General features: G+C 47.9%; 3 protein-coding genes across 4 annotated transcripts in view; 2 read left to right on the plus strand and 1 right to left on the minus strand.

The window, feature by feature from the left end:
- Nucleotides 1-3,848: 3,848 nt before the first annotated feature.
- Nucleotides 3,849-7,376, plus strand: LOC139334214 (ectonucleotide pyrophosphatase/phosphodiesterase family member 7-like). The gene is made up of 4 exons (XM_070966974.1): nucleotides 3,849-4,089; nucleotides 5,428-5,573; nucleotides 6,259-6,882; nucleotides 7,103-7,376. The coding sequence occupies exons 1-4, from the start codon at nucleotides 3,849-3,851 to the stop codon at nucleotides 7,352-7,354; spliced, it is 1,263 nt and encodes a 420-aa protein (XP_070823075.1). The 3' UTR covers nucleotides 7,355-7,376.
- Nucleotides 7,377-9,392: 2,016 nt separating this feature from the next.
- Nucleotides 9,393-16,671, minus strand: part of LOC139333426 (sodium bicarbonate cotransporter 3-like) — a 32,085-nt gene continuing 24,806 nt past the window's right edge. For both annotated transcript variants that reach the window (XM_070965828.1, XM_070965826.1), the window contains exons 14-25: nucleotides 14,406-14,651; nucleotides 13,634-13,739; nucleotides 13,085-13,246; nucleotides 12,802-12,915; nucleotides 11,573-11,734; nucleotides 11,245-11,496; nucleotides 11,079-11,147; nucleotides 10,808-10,981; nucleotides 10,592-10,723; nucleotides 10,418-10,509; nucleotides 10,136-10,237; nucleotides 9,393-10,019 (exon numbers count right to left, since the gene is read on the minus strand). In XM_070965828.1, the coding sequence (XP_070821929.1) occupies nucleotides 9,938-10,019; nucleotides 10,136-10,237; nucleotides 10,418-10,509; nucleotides 10,592-10,723; nucleotides 10,808-10,981; nucleotides 11,079-11,147; nucleotides 11,245-11,496; nucleotides 11,573-11,734; nucleotides 12,802-12,915; nucleotides 13,085-13,246; nucleotides 13,634-13,739; nucleotides 14,406-14,651 (1,693 nt within the window). In that variant the 3' untranslated portion in view covers nucleotides 9,393-9,937. The remainder of the gene's footprint in view (nucleotides 10,020-10,135; nucleotides 10,238-10,417; nucleotides 10,510-10,591; nucleotides 10,724-10,807; nucleotides 10,982-11,078; nucleotides 11,148-11,244; nucleotides 11,497-11,572; nucleotides 11,735-12,801; nucleotides 12,916-13,084; nucleotides 13,247-13,633; nucleotides 13,740-14,405; nucleotides 14,652-16,671) is intronic.
- On the plus strand, nucleotides 15,163-16,409 carry LOC139333427 (complement C1q-like protein 4). The gene is made up of 4 exons (XM_070965829.1): nucleotides 15,163-15,301; nucleotides 15,414-15,500; nucleotides 15,619-15,747; nucleotides 16,126-16,409. Exons 1-4 carry the CDS (start codon nucleotides 15,163-15,165, stop codon nucleotides 16,407-16,409), a joined length of 639 nt encoding a protein of 212 aa, XP_070821930.1.

Raw genomic sequence — 16,671 nt, forward strand, 5'->3', positions numbered from 1 at the left:
TCAGACCTCCAGATCAGGATCGGCCGTGACACTGTTAATTATGGTCTGTAAGGGAATTCATAAATGCAAAAAAAAAATGCTATTTAGAAAAACAAAATCCACTGCAAATATGTAGCAATCATAAACAGAACAGCTCTGTTTGAAACCCACCTGCTGATAAGGCATAATGGCTAATGTTAGCATTAGCATTAGCATCATCAGTGACCTCAGTTTGCTAACATTAGCAGAAGCTGCTTGTGACATGGGGTGTGATGGTGTTTTGTCGGGTAATTGGAGACGCTGCAGGAATGATGGGACAGATTTACCCACAATGCTGCTGTGCTTGCAGACCCAGAACACTGTTCAGACGTGGAAACTGGCTGTTTAATACTACGATCCACACAAGTGGGACAATCTGATCTCTGTTCATCAACTTAAATCCTCTGACTGACACAACAGTGTGAATGTGTTTTCTCTGAGCTGATGTCCTTTGTGTTGATGTCCTTGAACTGTTTGTTGCATAATGTGTTAATGCATGCTGTAAATTTCCTGTGTGTTTATTGTTTTATATGTACTGTAATCAGGCTGCTTGTAAAAGAGAGATTGCTCACAGCAGCCTCCCTGTTAAATAAAGGTTGTAATAAATAATCAGCAGATGGAGTCAGCTTGTTCCCTTTAAGATGTCCTTAAGTTTTATTAATGTCATCATATTCTGATCAGATAAACCAGCAGTGCAAGAACTATTAATCAATCAATCAATCAATCAAACAGCACCTTTCATACCTTTCATTTCGTGCAGTCCAAAGTGCTTCACAGAGGACTGACAGAAATAAGACAGAACAAGTGCACACGGTAGAATAAATCTGAGGTTAAAACACTACGTGAAAAGATTAAAAGAAAAAAAAAAAGATCAAATGATGACAATGAAATACAATAAAACAGATTCAAAAGAAATGATCGTAATTCTAATAATAGAGTTCAATAAAAGCGAGAATAAAGGAAGATAAAACAAAATGAATGAAAAACAAATTAAAGAAATTAACTTCATCCACCTCGACCCCCCAGGGACAAATGAAGCATCCTTCAGCTCGGCGTTCAACACCGTCCCAGAAATCCACCCACTCAAAACTGACTGTGCCCGCCTCCACCCGTCAGCGGATAGCAAACTTCCTGACAGACGAGAAGCAGCATGTGAGACAGGAAAATCCCATCCAGCACCTGGACCATCAGCACCGGAGCCCCCCAGGGATGTGTGCTCTCCCCCCCGCTGTTCTCCCTCTACAACAACAACTGCCCCTCCGGAGACCCGTCTGCAGACGACACAACACTCATCAGCCTCATCTGAGACAGGAGGTCGATCAGCTGGTCCTCAAGAACGGACTGTGACGGACTGTAAGGACGGCTGAGAGCACCGTTAGTGCCAACCTGGCCTCCATTCAGCACTGACACGCCTCCCGACTGAGGAGCAGGCAGGAAGCATCACTGCAGACCCCCCTCGTCCTGGAGACCACCTGTTCCAACATCTGTCCTCTGGTCGGCGCTACACATCACTGAGTGCTAAAACCAGCAGACACAGAGACAGTTTGATCCCAGCAGCAGTCAGCCTGACGGACGGTTAGCAGTCAGACGGCTGATTGGACGCTTATCAGCCAATAATCAACAGTTTCTAACAGGTACATGACCACTCACTGTCGCTGTCAGCAGAAGTCCCTGCGCTCTGTAAATCTCACTCCAGTCTTTATTGTTCATTTCCTTTTTGCACTTAATTTATTCTTCAGTCTTTTGTCCTCACTGAGCTTTCTGTCCTCTGTTTCTATGAAGGTACACTGAGTGCAGCCTTCAAACCGCAGTCAGATTCCTTGAATGAGCACATGCACATATACATAAAGCTGAATTTGGGACCTTTAGGTTCAGCTGGGGTCCGGGGCCCCAGCAGCCGCCTCCTTTGTCCAGGTGGTGATCCAGCGTTGTTCGGGCTGCAGATAGCTGTCCTGCTCATTACTGTCTCACTGTACTTGCTGCCTCTCAGTGACACGCATTGTTTCCACATTATTAAGAAAAACTGGCATTTTTTTTAGAGAAACAAGGCGAATCTGCAGAAAGCAAAATGTCAGTCAACCTTTAAAGCTGATGGGATTTATATGCAGCCTCCTGCCTCGACGCCTAAACCTCTTAGGTCGCGTCCTTGTTCTCTGTATGAGAGCGTCGACGGCAGCGAGAAGAACTCGTGCTGCATTCAGTGTCTTTCACTGTCTGGGTGTCTTACATGTCTGTTTAACTACAGATCAGTTTCACAGCGCGTCCAAAGACTGTTGGGTGCTTGAAAACCATCATGTTAACTCTACGACGGGGAAACTGGCTGTTTAATCCTACGATCCACACAAGTGGGACAATCTGATCTCTGTTCATCAACTTAAATCCTCTGACTGACACAACAGTGTGAATGTGTTTTCTCTGAGCTGATGTCCTTTGTGTTGATGTCCTTGAACTGTTTGTTGCATAATGTGTTAATGCATGCTGTAAATTTCCTGTGTGTTTATTGTTTTATATGTACTGTAATCAGGCTGCTTGTAAAAGAGAGATTGCTCACAGCAGCCTCCCTGTTAAATAAAGGTTGTAATAAATAATCAGCAGATGGAGTCAGCTTGTTCCCTTTAAGATGTCCTTAAGTTTTATTAATGTCATCATATTCTGATCAGATAAACCAGCAGTGCAAGAACTATTAATCAATCAATCAATCAATCAAACAGCACCTTTCATACCTTTCATTTCGTGCAGTCCAAAGTGCTTCACAGAGGACTGACAGAAATAAGACAGAACAAGTGCACACGGTAGAATAAATCTGAGGTTAAAACACTACGTGAAAAGATTAAAAGAAAAAAAAAAAATCAAATGATGACAATGAAATACAATAAAACAGATTCAAAAGAAATGATCGTAATTCTAATAATAGAGTTCAATAAAAGCGAGAATAAAGGAAGATAAAACAAAATGAATGAAAAACAAAAGGTCGATCAGATAAAACATCACAGAGGTTCAGCCTGATCAATATTAACACCTGCATCAGTCTCTCTGCGTCACTCAGACACACAAATGGACACATTTCAAAATTAACAATCTGATTTGTTGACAAAACCCACATGAGCCTTAAGTTCAGATCAGCGTCTGAGGCCACTGAGAATTTAACTTTGTGACTCGTTTCTGATGTTCAGACGCTGTCACTGAAACCTCGCTTTGATCCTGATGGAGCTGTGAGAAGTTCTGTGACATCCACACATTAATGTCTGAAGACCCTTTGAGAGGGCATCAGCTGGTCTGAGAGATGCTGGCAGATTGAAAACAAGTGGCCCTAGAACGCATCCCTGAGGAACCCCACAGGCTATCTATGCGTTTTCTAAATGATAATTGTTCAGTTAGCTGGAACACTGTGTGAACCTCTTGACCTTCCTTTAACTTCCTTCAGGTGATGAAAACTGCTGTCTCCATGACGACAGGCACTGTAGAAGATGAACCCTGAGATGTGGTTGAAAGTCCTGGAAACAGTTAGCAAGTGGACCTTAAGTTCAGAATGTTGATTCTGTTTAAATCCATTTTGACCACCAGTAGTTGTGTATTTGTGGTCAGAAGTGTCTCCAGGACAGACACGCCTCAGAGTAGCTGGAGTCAGACCATGGAGCAGTTATCAGCGGGTCCACAGATCAATGATGCTGATCAGGGAAATGACCTCTGATAAGGACCCGTCTGAACTCTGCCTCCAGTCGAAGGTCTCGTCCTTCACAGCAGGTCAGCAGATCTCTATCAGAGAACCTGCCCACATATAAAGTGAGACGGAGCTCCAGGTGAGCACTCTGCAGTCAGCTGGGGTGAAGATGAAGATGAGGCTGGAGCTCTTCCTGGTGGTCGCGGCGGCCGTCTGCGCTGCCGGCAAGCCGCTGAACACGGCGGGGAACAAGCTGCTGCTCATCTCGTTCGATGGCTTCAGGTGGGACTACGACCAGGACGTGGACACGCCGAACCTGGACCAGCTGGCAGAGGAGGGGATCAAGGCCAAATACGTCACCCCCCCGATGCTGACCATGACCTCCCCGTCACACTTCACCACCATCACTGGTAACACAGAACTGCAGTACTACTACTATGATTACTGTGATCCAGTCCACCTGCAGACAGTCTGTGATGGATCCAAAGGGAAAATATATGGAAGCAAATAAGACAAAGACTTAAATATCATGAAGTCCTGAGTCCACGACTGTCTTTGACATCTTCCACTTTGCTTTTCCTCAGTTTCCTGAATTTCACATCTTAAATTTTATGATCTTGAAGAACCAGAATGTTTGATCCAGATTCAGCGAATTGAATTCAATCAGTTTTAAAACTGGTTTTAAATCTGAATTGATGAATGCTGTAAGATACAGAGAGGAAATAATGTCCAGAAGTTGAAACACATAAATCCAGATAGAAAATATTTCAGGGCTACAAATTCAATATTATTCAACCTAAATATTAAGAATTTGGTGGTGACTAATTAGAATTCATTAGATTGCATTAGAGAATGCATTTAAGATCAACTTTTTTAAATGTGTTAATTGCTTCACAAAAATATGACAAAAATAATCAAGTTTAAGAATTTAAACGTATAGAATATATTCAAACTCAAAGAGAAGATAGCAATGACAATGAAGATACAAGGAGCAGTCCTCAGTATGAAGTACACCTCCCTCTGACGGGGAATTGAACTCTCGTCCAACAAGCAATAGACTGATAAAGTACTCGACTACGTGTTTGTAGATATAACACTATAAATAATCAGACACAATAACATCTATAACAACTGATTCAACCACAAATTTTACTTGTACCGTTCCGGTACTCCACAGTATTTTTGTGAGCCCGATGACTCGACCTGCACTGCAGCTCCAGTGACAGATTTACAGTGGAAATATAATAACATACATAATGAAGCAAACAGTGTTGATATGAGAAGTTCATTTGTTCTGGAGTAACAAGATGCTGCTTTCAGGAAACTCAGTACAGAGTAAAAGCTGGTGAAACATCTTAACAACTTACTGCACTTTGGTTAAAAACGTGTATAGTGTGTATCTATAACAGTCCTGTCCTCTATAAAGGTGAAGGACAGTTGAACACACGTCTACACACTTGACTGATACGAAGACTGAAACGTCGTTTGAGATAAATCTGAAAAACTGTTGAGACTGTTGCCCTCGTGGTGTCTGACCATGTGGACGGTCCTGATATGGAAGCAAAATGCTGTTAAATATTCAAATATAATTGAAATGATGTAAATAACTAAATTCCATTGACCTCCACTGTGTTGGCGTGGAGGAATCTCAAAAGTTTGAAGAATTTTTAATAAATGATGGAAGTTAATGGCAAATATAGAAGTATTATTTGGAAATGAAAGTCTTCCTGTCTTGTTTTGTGCGTTAGGCCGATGGGTGGAGGATCACGAAGTCATCCACAACATGATGTTCAACCCCAAGACGAACCTAAAAATTCCTTTCAGGCAGACGCTGAAGAAATCAGAGTGGTGGGACACCGGAGTTCAGCCGTTATGGATCACAGCTCAGAACCAGGTGAGTCACCGATCAGGATGACTGACACCAAAAGAAACTGACCTCAACCTGAGCGACACAACAAAGATTCACTTTAAACTGAGGAGTACTCAGAGTTTAATGCGGCATGAACTCAAAACAGGACGGGACCGAGGACAGAGCCTTGAGGTACGCTGCCGTTCAGAGCGGCAGTCGATTCTGTGAAATTACGAAATGTTTGAGAAATGTCTGCATCTCCCATGTTTCCTGGAAAGCAAATTAAGACATTATGATTTACAAAAGACTTAACAGTTGCTCCAGTCCCCGCCCATGGTCATGAGCTGAGAGATGAATGAGATCACAAATAAAAGCGACCAAAATAAGTTTCTCTGGGTGCTTGGGCTCGGTCTAGATAGGGTGAGGAGCTCAGACATCTCGTGGCAGACTCGAGTCATTCAGGTGGTTCATCTGATTAGGGCACCTTCCATAGGAGGAGATCCCAGAGTAGACCCAGAACTTGCTGGAGCAATTATGCATCCCATTTGGCCTGAGGACACCTTGGGATCAATATTTTCACTTTACCAGTAAATGAAATGGCAATGCAAAATTAGGATGAGGAGCCTGATATGTCCCCCAGAAGCTGGTAGAGACAAAAAGACAGAGCTAAAAGAGAGAATAATGGACTTCAGTGTTTACGGCTTGTTTCTTCTGTTTCTTGTTGTTTCAGGGCCTGAAAACCGCTTCCTTCTTCTACCCGGGTGGCGGGGTGACCTACAACGGCCAGGCGGTCAACCGAGTTATTATGCGGAGCATCAACCACAAATACGCAAACGAGACCGAGTGGCGTGAGAACATTGACAAGGTGATGAGCTGGTTCTCAGAAGAAGACTTCGACCTGGTGACGCTGTACTACGGTGAGCCGGACAACGTGGGACACCGTAAGGGGCCGGACCACCCGGACAGGAAGACGATCATTCAGCAGATTGACCGCACGCTCGGCTACCTGAGGGAGGCCATCGCTCGCCATCAACTGTCTGACAGCCTGAACGTCATCATCTCCTCTGACCACGGCATGACCACCGTCAAGAAGAAACCGCAGGTCAACGAGATCATCCTCAACAAATATCTGAATTTATTCGGGGCCGCCAGCTTCGAGATCCTCGACTACGGTGGGTTTGGTATCCTGACGCCGAAGCCGGGGAAGGAGCAGGAGGTTTACGATGCTCTGTCCAAAGCGCCCAATGTGAAGGTCTACAAGAAAGAAGAGATTCCAGAGGACTTCCATCTCGCCAAAAGTAAACGACTGCCTCCCATCGTGGTCGTCGCAGATCTGGGATACAACCTGAACTCTGTGAGTTTCCTGAATATCAGCCTTCAACTGTCATTGAAAGATTGTGTGTTTACTTTTCACTTCCAAAGCCGCATCTGAAGGCAGCAGAAGCAGCCGTCAGTGAGGTCAGAGGTCAGAGCAGCCTCAGGATGACGGAGCAGGACAGGATGTGATGGGAGGCAGCAGCAGACTGACACTAGATCTGACTTTTGTGATGCTTCATCTTTTCCTTTCCCAACAGAGATTAATCGTCTATGTCAACAGAGGCGATCACGGCTACCACAACGGAGAGATGGACATGAAGACCATCTTCAGGGCCTTTGGACCCGACTTCAAGAGGAACTTCGTGTCTGAGCCGTTCGACAGCATCCACATTTACCCTCTGATGTGCAAACTGCTGCAGATTGAACCGGCACCGCACAACGGATCACTGAGCGTGACCGAGAACCTGCTGCTGCACAGCGGTGAGTCCGACTCTGTCGTCTGTCAGTAGATCTCATGATGGATTTCTTCTGTTTCAGAGGCTCTGAGTTACCGTCAGCTCCACCAGAGACACATTTCACCTGGAAACTTCTCAATGCTTCTAACGCACAGAACCACTGCACTAAAGTAGCTAACTGGTAAAGAAGGAGTTCAAACTGGTTCAAAGTTTAAGTCACACTTAAAACTTCACGGGAGCTGTAGTTTATTTATAAGCTGACGAGCAAAATGTGGTTTGTTAAAACTGAGAAGGTTTAAGTTATAATTTTATGGCCTGCAGTTGATATTTATTGATTTTGGAATGTGAGCAGAAAACTTCATGTGGCGCAAACAGTAAAACGTGTTTGTTCTCAGGTTCATCGTAGAGCTCGACCGTCCATCGCTCTGCTGCTGTCGAGGCTGCTCTTCACAATCATCGCAGTGCTGCAACAGATCAGGCTCAGACCCACAGATCAGGCTCAGACCAACAGATCCAGGATCAGACCCACAGATCAGGATCAGACCAACAGATCCAGGATCAGACCCACAGATCAGGATCAGACCAACAGATCAGGATCAGACCAACAGATCAGGCTCAGACCCACAGATCAGGATCAGACCCACAGATCAGGATCAGACCAACAGATCAGGATCAGACCCACAGATCAGGATCAGACCCACAGATCAGGATCAGACCCACAGATCAGGATCAGACCAACAGATCAGGATCAGACCCACAGATCAGGATCAGACCAACAGATCAGGATCAGACCAACAGATCCAGGATCAGACCCACAGATCAGGATCAGACCCACAGATCAGGATCAGACCCACAGATCAGGATCAGAACAACAGATCAGGATCAGACCCACAGATCAGGATCAGACCCACAGATCAGGATCAGATCAACAGATCCAGGCTCAGACCAACAGATCCAGGATCAGAACAACAGATCCAGGATCAGACCCACAGATCAGGATCAGACCCACAGATCAGGCTCAGACCAACAGATCCAGGATCAGACCCACAGATCAGGATCAGACCAACAGATCCAGGATCAGAACAACAGATCCAGGATCAGACCCACAGATCAACAGATTAACACTGGTGTAGTCGGTGCATTGGATGAATGGCAGCTTTGGCTTTGTGCAGATTTCTGAAATAAATGAAGATTATGAACTTGCACGACTTTTTATTTTGGAAATAAAATCTCGTCTGTGTCGCTCTGACTGATGAAGAGTTTGACATTCACTGACATCCTCTTCTTCTCCTTCTCGCTGAGAGTTTGATGTTCAGTTTGATTCCACTCTGTATGGTAAACATGAAGCTACAGTCAGCAGCTTGTTAGCTTAGCTTAGCATCAAGACGGCTAACCTTGTTTTGTCCAAAGGTGACAAAATTGTCCAACCAGCACCTTTAAAGGTCACTGATTAGTACGTTCTATCCCGGACTTACCCAAACCAGAACTACAAACCCTGATCCTTACTATAACCTTACCTTACCTTAAACCTAACCTAACCTAACCTAAACCTAACCCTAACCTCAGACTAACATTAACCCAAGTCTTCACCCTATAATGTATTGATTTACGTTAATGGGACTCGTTTTTCGTCCCCATAAGGAAGGCGAGTCCCCACAATGTGACTGTTAAAAGATTTGTATCCCCATAATGTGAGGAATACACACACACACACACACACACACACACACACACACACACACACACACACACACACACACACACATCCTTCTGTACAACAGTGATGTCACACAGCTTTAAATAGATTTACTGCAGCGCTCGAGGTTACTGACGAGGTCACGTGACTGAAGTCCGTCCACTGAGGGACATGTTGACGTTAACTTCACTGACGATGTCCTGAAGACAGACGTGCTCAATAAAGCGAGTACGCAACAGATTAAGTGACAGGAGGAGAGAGCAGTCACACATGTAGCCATGTTGCATTAACCCCACCAGCCGCCGAACAGCGCGTCAGCTGACTGAACGTCCTCAGCCAATGAAAATCTGCTTTTATTGTTCGTTAAAGGGAAAAATGTGAAAGACTCTGATCGTCACCAGATTTATTTTATTGAAACTTTGAGAAGAAACTATTACGACAGCGACTGTGACATCATTCAGTCGACCACGCAGTCACGAGGTGATCACACACACGCACAGACACACACACACTCACAGACACGTACACAACTGAAATCAGCATGATGGATTAAATAAAAAGTGTCGGAGGTGAAGAACCTCGTCTGCTTCATGAAAGCAGAAACAGAAACTTTAAAACGATAACATTAAACTTCAGGTGTTCTCAGACCATCAGTCTGGAAAATCAGGCGTCCACTGAGTCCAATCACAGCGCAGCAGCGGACTGCCTGAGTAAAAACCAACCAAAGAAACCTGAGGGAAGCGTTTCCACGAGTGGCGGCCATATTTGCTCCCAGTGGCGGAGTCTCCGTAATTCACCATAAAACGATGAGGAAATAAAATGTCCACCTTCGTCCGAGGAAACGCAGCATGAGAAGTACGGCACGCTGAGGTGAAGCCTGATTGGTCCTCCCGTGACCTTTCAACTCCGTAACGGCAGCCTCGTCCTCCAGCGGCGGTGGATCATAGCGAGGTCTCCGCATCCACGACTCTCCGACCGTCCTCATTCTCCACGCTGATCTGGACGCTCGGCAGCTTCTCCTGACTGGAAGACACAGACACCACCCAACATGTGAGAAACCATTCATACCCCAACCCAACAGATAATAACCTGAGCAGGTTACACTTCAGCTCAGAGTGGACCAATCAGAAGAGGGTTACCTGTGGCTGCGTCTCAGAGCTTTGCTGCTGTCAGAGTTCATGGATTTCCAAATGCCGCTTTTAGCCATTTCATCTGAGATGTTCACCTCTGATGGGTCCATGCTGCGCACACACACACACACACACACACACACACACACACACACACACACACACACACACACACACACACACACACACACACACACACACACACACACACACACACACACACACACACACACACACACACTGTCAGTGTCTGTGCACAGGCCTCTCTGTGCTCTGACGTCGTCCACTCACCGTCCTTTCAGGCTTTTGATCGGGAAGTTGAGGACGTTCCCTCGGTCGTACGGCTGATCGTCCTCCGCCTCCTCCAGCATCCGCCGGGCGTCCTGACAGACACACATCAGCACTGTGAGCGTGGACACTGACGCCAGGTCGCACTGTGTTTCAGACCTCGGTGTAACGGCTCACCTCTTTCTCCTTCTTCTTCTTGTCGTCGTCCTTCTTCTTCTTGCTCTCTGGTATCAGGTCGTCCAGCCAGCTCAGCTCTCTTTTGGTGAAGCAGAAATCCAAAAGTTTGCGGATGAAGACCAGAGCCAGAACCTGCAGAGGACAGCAAGGACAGGCGAGTTATCGCAGCATTAATAAAATGAACCACGTCGTCTCGGTCGTCTCTGTTTGTCTCACCATCATGGGGAAGACGACGGCGGCGGCTGAGACCTTGATGGCCCAGAGGACGATGAGGCAGGTCAGCTGCACCACAGTGAAGATGTGCACCTTCCACAGAGGGACGTAGCGCAGGTAGATCAGGTCCGGCTGGTGTTTGGCCGGCATGCCGAACAGTTTGATCCGGTCGAACAGCTGCAGGACGGACGGACGGGTGGATGGACAAGACATCAGAGACACTGAAGCACAGACAGGTGAAGCTGCAGCAGGACAGACAGACACTGAGACAGACCTGAATGCCTTTGAGCGAGGACACTCCCATGTAGAGGAAGACTCCGTACAGGACAGGCATCGGGATGAACTGGAAGACAGCCAGAAAAAGGTACTTAAAGCATCTTCACAGAGAACTGACGAGAAAACCAGTTAACCCAGCAGACCAGGTGTGAACGTGGATTCACCTTGAGGGCGGAGGTCATGAAGACGGAGCAGCCCATCAGGACGAAGATCATGAAGCCCGTGACTCTCTGCTCTCTGATGCCCAGGAACTTGGGCTGCTCGCCGGGCGCCGCGCACTCCGACTCCAGCTTCAGACTGTTGACATGGGAGATGGAGAGCACGGTCGCTGCTACGAACCACGGCAGGCCCATGATGGAGCACACGCCCAGCATCACCGCCACCACCAGCAGGTCCAGGTGATAGCCACAGCCTTTCTGCAACCGAAACGCACAAAGTTTACCATCGAGCGCCCCGTCCGCGGTCGCCTGCAGCGCTGTCAGCCGTCCTGACCTTCAGTTTGTTCTCCTTCCTGTTGACGATGACGGCGGTGATCTGCTGGTCCATGAAGATGAGGATGGTGCAGAGCAGAGCGGGGACGGCGGCGGCCAGCAGCGTCCACCAGGGGTTCGGACCCAGCGGGGAGATCAGCCACCCTCGAGTGTTGGACGTGGGCTCGACGGACGAAGACAAAGCGAACATTAGAACGTCCACAGGGAAGCTCAAATTCAACCATCTACAATCCATAATGTCACGAAAGGTTCAGAGACATCTCTGCACGACAGGGACAAAGATGAACACCAACACCAAAGGCTCCTGACCTTTGACCCCTCAGGCTGCACTGTATTCGTCACTGTGAACGTCAGGTCAGACTCTACCTGCAGAGGGAACCTGTCCTTGTTCCAGCTGTTCGTTCAGTCATTTCCTGTTTTATGCTGAAAGACTTCACATCCTCACGTGTCATCTTCAGCTTTACTTCCTGTGCTTTGCCGCCGTGTGACTGTAGACTTGTGTCCTCCCTCCCTCCCTCCCTCCCTCCCTTCCTGTATTTCGGCCTGTGCCGGCTCGTCTTTGGCGATCCTCCACTGGTTTCTGGACCACTGCTTTGTTTGACCTCGGCTGTTTTTGGACTTTTGGATTCTCGCTTGCTTCATGTTTGGGTTTGTTTGCTTGGTGGGACGCCTTCCTCGGGTCTGAGCCTTCACCATCAGCTTAATCTCTTTGGATCGTACTGAAGCTCAAAGGTCGTTACTCTCCTAAACTGTCCTGCACATACTGTTATCTAACGTTTGGCTGTACCTTAAAACTCAAATAAAGAGGCTGATAAAGAGGCGTCCTCTGGCCGGTGACCTGTCACTGCTCTGACCTGCCTGCTGCTGAGGAGGCCTCACTCCACAAACCAAAAGACGATCAGCTTCGGCTTCAGCAAACAAAACCTACTGTGACTGATCAGAAAAGGGTTTAAGGGTGGGAGGACTCCTGGACTCAGGCTGAGTTTGTCTCCAGAAAACTGTGCAGCACTCGCTTTTCAAACATTCAACACGTCTTTAGTTTTTGTCTCAGGGTCTTCGATGAACATGTCGTGACAGTAAAGCCACTGATTTCACTGACGTCCACACGGCGACGGACAGACCACGCATGAATGTTAATCCTGACCCGACGTGAGATCAAAGTCAATAAACTGCTCAGCAGTTCATTGATGGCCAGCTGAAGACAAACACAGACAGCGGAGTCGGCGTTACCTCGAAGCGGTCGGGCACGTTGAGTTTGGGTGAAGGAACTCCGACCAGGTAGTCCACCAGCACCATGATCATGATGGTCAGAAAGACGGCGAAGTCGCTGATGGTCGATCGAACCTGCGGACGCAAAACAAACGCATCAACTGTTTCCCAGTGTACCCAGTAAAATGTGATCATTTCCAACCAAACTCGTGCAAAAACCAACCTACGGCTAAAGCTACAAACAAAAGGTCTGAGTGAGCTGCTGCGATTCCTGAAAACGCCTCCCTGTGCCGCACAGACAGACCTTGGTGGGGAAGTATCTCTTGGTCTTGAACTGCTTGAGGAAGGAGGAGAGGAAGAAGGTGGTGAAGAAGAGGATGACGGACCAGAAGAGGACGTCGGGGACGTAGGGGCCGTCGTGGCTGCAGGCCGAGCCGACGAACTCGCCGTGTAAGTCCACGCATTCCTGGAGACGGCGAGAGACAGCGTTAAAGACAGCACGCTGAGCTGCACTTCCTCTCACGTCCACTAGATGCTGCTGTGATCAGCCAGCAAACGACATGCAACCGCTCTGCTGAACATTACCTTTGGAGAGAAAATGGATCAAATCTGAAGAGGTTTGTCTTGTATTTGCTTCAGTCAGCTTCCTCAGTGATAACTTAAGTACACACAGTACCACGTAGTACCACGTAGTACTTTCACTTAAAAAAAAACTGAACCCGAAATAAGACAGTGGCAGTGAAAATGTCTTCAGCGTTGAAAACTATGGAAGAGGCATCTGTGTGTGTGTGTGTGTGCGTGCGTGTGTGTGTTTGATGAAGCGTCAGAAGCTTCCAGCAGCTTCTCGTCACACCTTCACGGTCAGCTCGTCCCACTGGATGCTCTCTGAGGTGATGTTCCTCTTCCTCCACAGCTGGAGGACTTCAGCTGAGGCGTTGGTAGGTGGAGAGCACTGACACCTGCAACAACAGGTGAGTCAGATTCTCACTAAACAAAGCGTCTGCTGACAGGATCAAAGGAAGGTTCGATGGATTCACCGATTGGACGGTTTCACTGTGCGTCACGGCTGTGCTTCCTGTGTGGGAGCTGAGGCTGGACGCTGTCCCCCAGCCGCCGTCAGACTGTCACTGCAGCGTCGTGTGGTGGAGCTCTGAGCCCATTCCCACATCATAACGACTGCATGCTAACACATGCTCACATTATCATGACATCTGAGGCAATTTGTTATTTGTGGTGTTTTTTTAGCTGTGCAAAAGTACAAACTGGATTTATTTATTATTGGTAGTTCTTCATGAGAGTATTGGCCACCCTTCTATGCCACTGATGTTTAACACTTTGCTGGCTGTAACGGCTTAATTTAGTTTCATCTTATCTTATCTTATCTTATCTTATCTTATCTTATCTTCTCTTCTCTTCTCTTCTCTTCCTCAGTCGTCCAGACTACGACAGTCTGATTGACATGCTTGCTGCGTGCCGGCACCTGGACCAACTCTGCTCCTCCAAACGTCTTTTGGTGTTTCTACGTGTTCTACGTACGTTACGCTCACTGTGAGGAACTACAGCTCAGATCAGCCCGATCGTGAATCCCATGCTAATCAACGAGCACGCGGCCGGTTCTGCCTTACTTGTAGAAGGTGAGGTTGTCCAGCTGGTTGTTCATGTTGATGGGGTAGACCTCCCCGAGGTGGAACAGCTTCTCCAGAGCCTCGTAGATGAAGATGATGCAGATGAGGGCGGCGAAGGCCTCCTCGGTGAAGCGGGTGATGTAGCAGACTAACGAGCTGGCGTCGGTGGCGACCAGCAGCAGGCAGAGGAAGGCCGTCCACAGTCCGATACTGGTCCGCAGGGACAGGTAGGACAGCCCGTATTCACTGAGGACAGGAGGAGACATCAGTGGTTTTAAAATGTTTCAACATCAGCGAACACAAATACACGCCGCCGCTGATGCGTTCAGGGACCAGAGCTCAGTATCGTTCACAGAAGCTTCTTTTGTTACTTAACCTTCGTGACTCGAAACACGTTTTTCCAAAAGAGCCAAAGTTCTCACTGAATGTTGAGCACGAACAGCCGCAGAGTCTGAACTGATCGGATCAAAGAATCAGTGGACAGGATTAGAAATCTGTCAAACTGCGTGAAGCTAACGTAGCTTCACTGTTATGAAGTCACCGTCCACGGGACAAATACGTCTCCTGGACAAACTGTCTCTGAGGGTCTCACTGAGGACTGGGTCCAGGCTGCAGGGGCAGTAATCAGTGTTATCAGCTCTGATGAGTCAACACTGGCTCAGCACAAACAGCTGGACGGCAGACCGAGGCCATCGACCACAGAGACGCTCTCTATAAAAGCAGCAGCCTCTCCGTCCTCCTCACCCTGTCGCTCGTCATGTCTCGGTGTCTCCCCGTCCTGCTGCTGCTGGCCCTGGCCTGCCTGGCCCGGCTCGGCTCCGCTCAGCCCGTCAACGGCCAGGCCGAGCTGAAGGAGATGCAGGACGCCCTGGTGCAGCTGCAGGCCGAGAGACGAGGTAAGTCCTGGACCCGGACGAACTCCGAACACGAGTTTAGAGACAGGGAAGACGGGACGAGTTAACGGAAAACCAAACAGAGACAGAGGCTGAAGTTTGTCTGTCCAATCAGTTTATCTGAATGTTTCCTCTCTTCAACTGTTTGCAGCCATGAGTGACCGTCTGGATGTAGCTGAGAGGGAACTGAGGAGGGTCAGAGGTGAGAAATGTCAGCAGGTAAAAAGACGTGAAGCCCGTGTGGAGCGTTCACAAGCAGCACAAAGTAAAGGGTTTTACAGCTGTGAGACCAGATGACGAGACCAGTTTGTTTCCTTCAGAAACGCCCAAAGTCGCCTTCGCCGCCTCACTGGGAGGAAACGGCGCCGTGAAGACGACGTCCGGAAACAAAGACCTCATCTACAGGGACGTCCTGACCAACGTGGGCGGGGCTTACAACTCGGAGACAGGTGAGAGACAATGGTGGCGTTTCCATGTCAAGTCAGAACAATTAGAATGAACGTTGTGTGAGTACATGGGGTTCAGCTGGTGGAGATAAAACGCGGGTGGAGTGACTTCTCCAGCTGGTGCCGTTAAAGAGAAGAAGAAAAAGAAGAAGAAGAAGAAGAGGAAGAAGAAGAAGAAGAAGAAGAAGAAGAAGAAGAAGAAGAAGACACGACGAGACGAAGCTCCAGGGGAAGCTCATACGAAGTTGGATGGAAACACGTGTCACCTGTGAAACAGCTGTGGTTTTACTAAGCTTTCTTTTCATGGTAACCGCAGTCCAGTGAGAAGACACTTCAGGACAGTGGGACACCTGTCCTCATCACTCTTCACTGTCCCTCCAGGTGTGTTCACAGCACCTGTTCGTGGGGTCTACTACATCCGCTTCACCACCAACGCCCCCACCGACTTCCCCATGAGCGCCGTGCTTTACAAGAACAACGCTGAGATCCAGCTGATCACCCACGAGCAGCAGTCCGGCGAGGGCAGCGACACGGCGTCCAACGGCGCCGCCCTGCTGCTGGAGAAGGGCGACCGGCTGAAGATGGTGCTGTGGCAGAACACTCAGATCTGGGACAACAGCAACCACCACAGCACCTTCAGCGGCTTCCTGCTGTTCCCCATGTGAGCGCCACACATTACTGCTACTACTACTACTACTACTAATACTACTACTACTGATACTGATACTACTATACCATGTACTACTGCTACTGTGTATTTCACTTGATGTTACGTATTGTATGTACACTACTTGTCAAACCAGCGTGACAGAAAAGACAGACGTGGTCAGAGTAAGCTATCACAGGTCAACCTGCACAGTGACTCCTGGACATTTGTCTCTATGTCTCTGCGTTAAAGGGACGAGACTCCCACAGAGTCCGAATCTG

The sequence above is a fragment of the Chaetodon trifascialis genome, chromosome 7, assembly GCF_039877785.1.
Source record: "Chaetodon trifascialis isolate fChaTrf1 chromosome 7, fChaTrf1.hap1, whole genome shotgun sequence".
Classification (NCBI taxonomy): domain Eukaryota; kingdom Metazoa; phylum Chordata; class Actinopteri; order Chaetodontiformes; family Chaetodontidae; genus Chaetodon; species Chaetodon trifascialis.

Bases quoted from the DNA above. Each gene is read 5' to 3' on its own strand.
- LOC139334214 (XM_070966974.1), top strand. From the start codon at position 3,849: ATGAAGATGAGGCTGGAGCTCTTCCTGGTGGTCGCGGCGGCCGTCTGC. The intron at 4,090-5,427 runs GTAACACAGAAC...TTTGTGCGTTAG, and splicing joins ACACTTCACCACCATCACTG to GCCGATGGGTGGAGGATCAC. The intron at 6,883-7,102 runs GTGAGTTTCCTG...CTTTCCCAACAG, and splicing joins TGGGATACAACCTGAACTCT to AGATTAATCGTCTATGTCAA.
- LOC139333427 (XM_070965829.1), top strand. From the start codon at position 15,163: ATGTCTCGGTGTCTCCCCGTCCTGCTGCTGCTGGCCCTGGCCTGCCTG. The intron at 15,302-15,413 runs GTAAGTCCTGGA...CTGTCCAATCAG, and splicing joins GCTGCAGGCCGAGAGACGAG to TTTATCTGAATGTTTCCTCT. The intron at 15,748-16,125 runs GTGAGAGACAAT...CTGTCCCTCCAG, and splicing joins GGCTTACAACTCGGAGACAG to GTGTGTTCACAGCACCTGTT.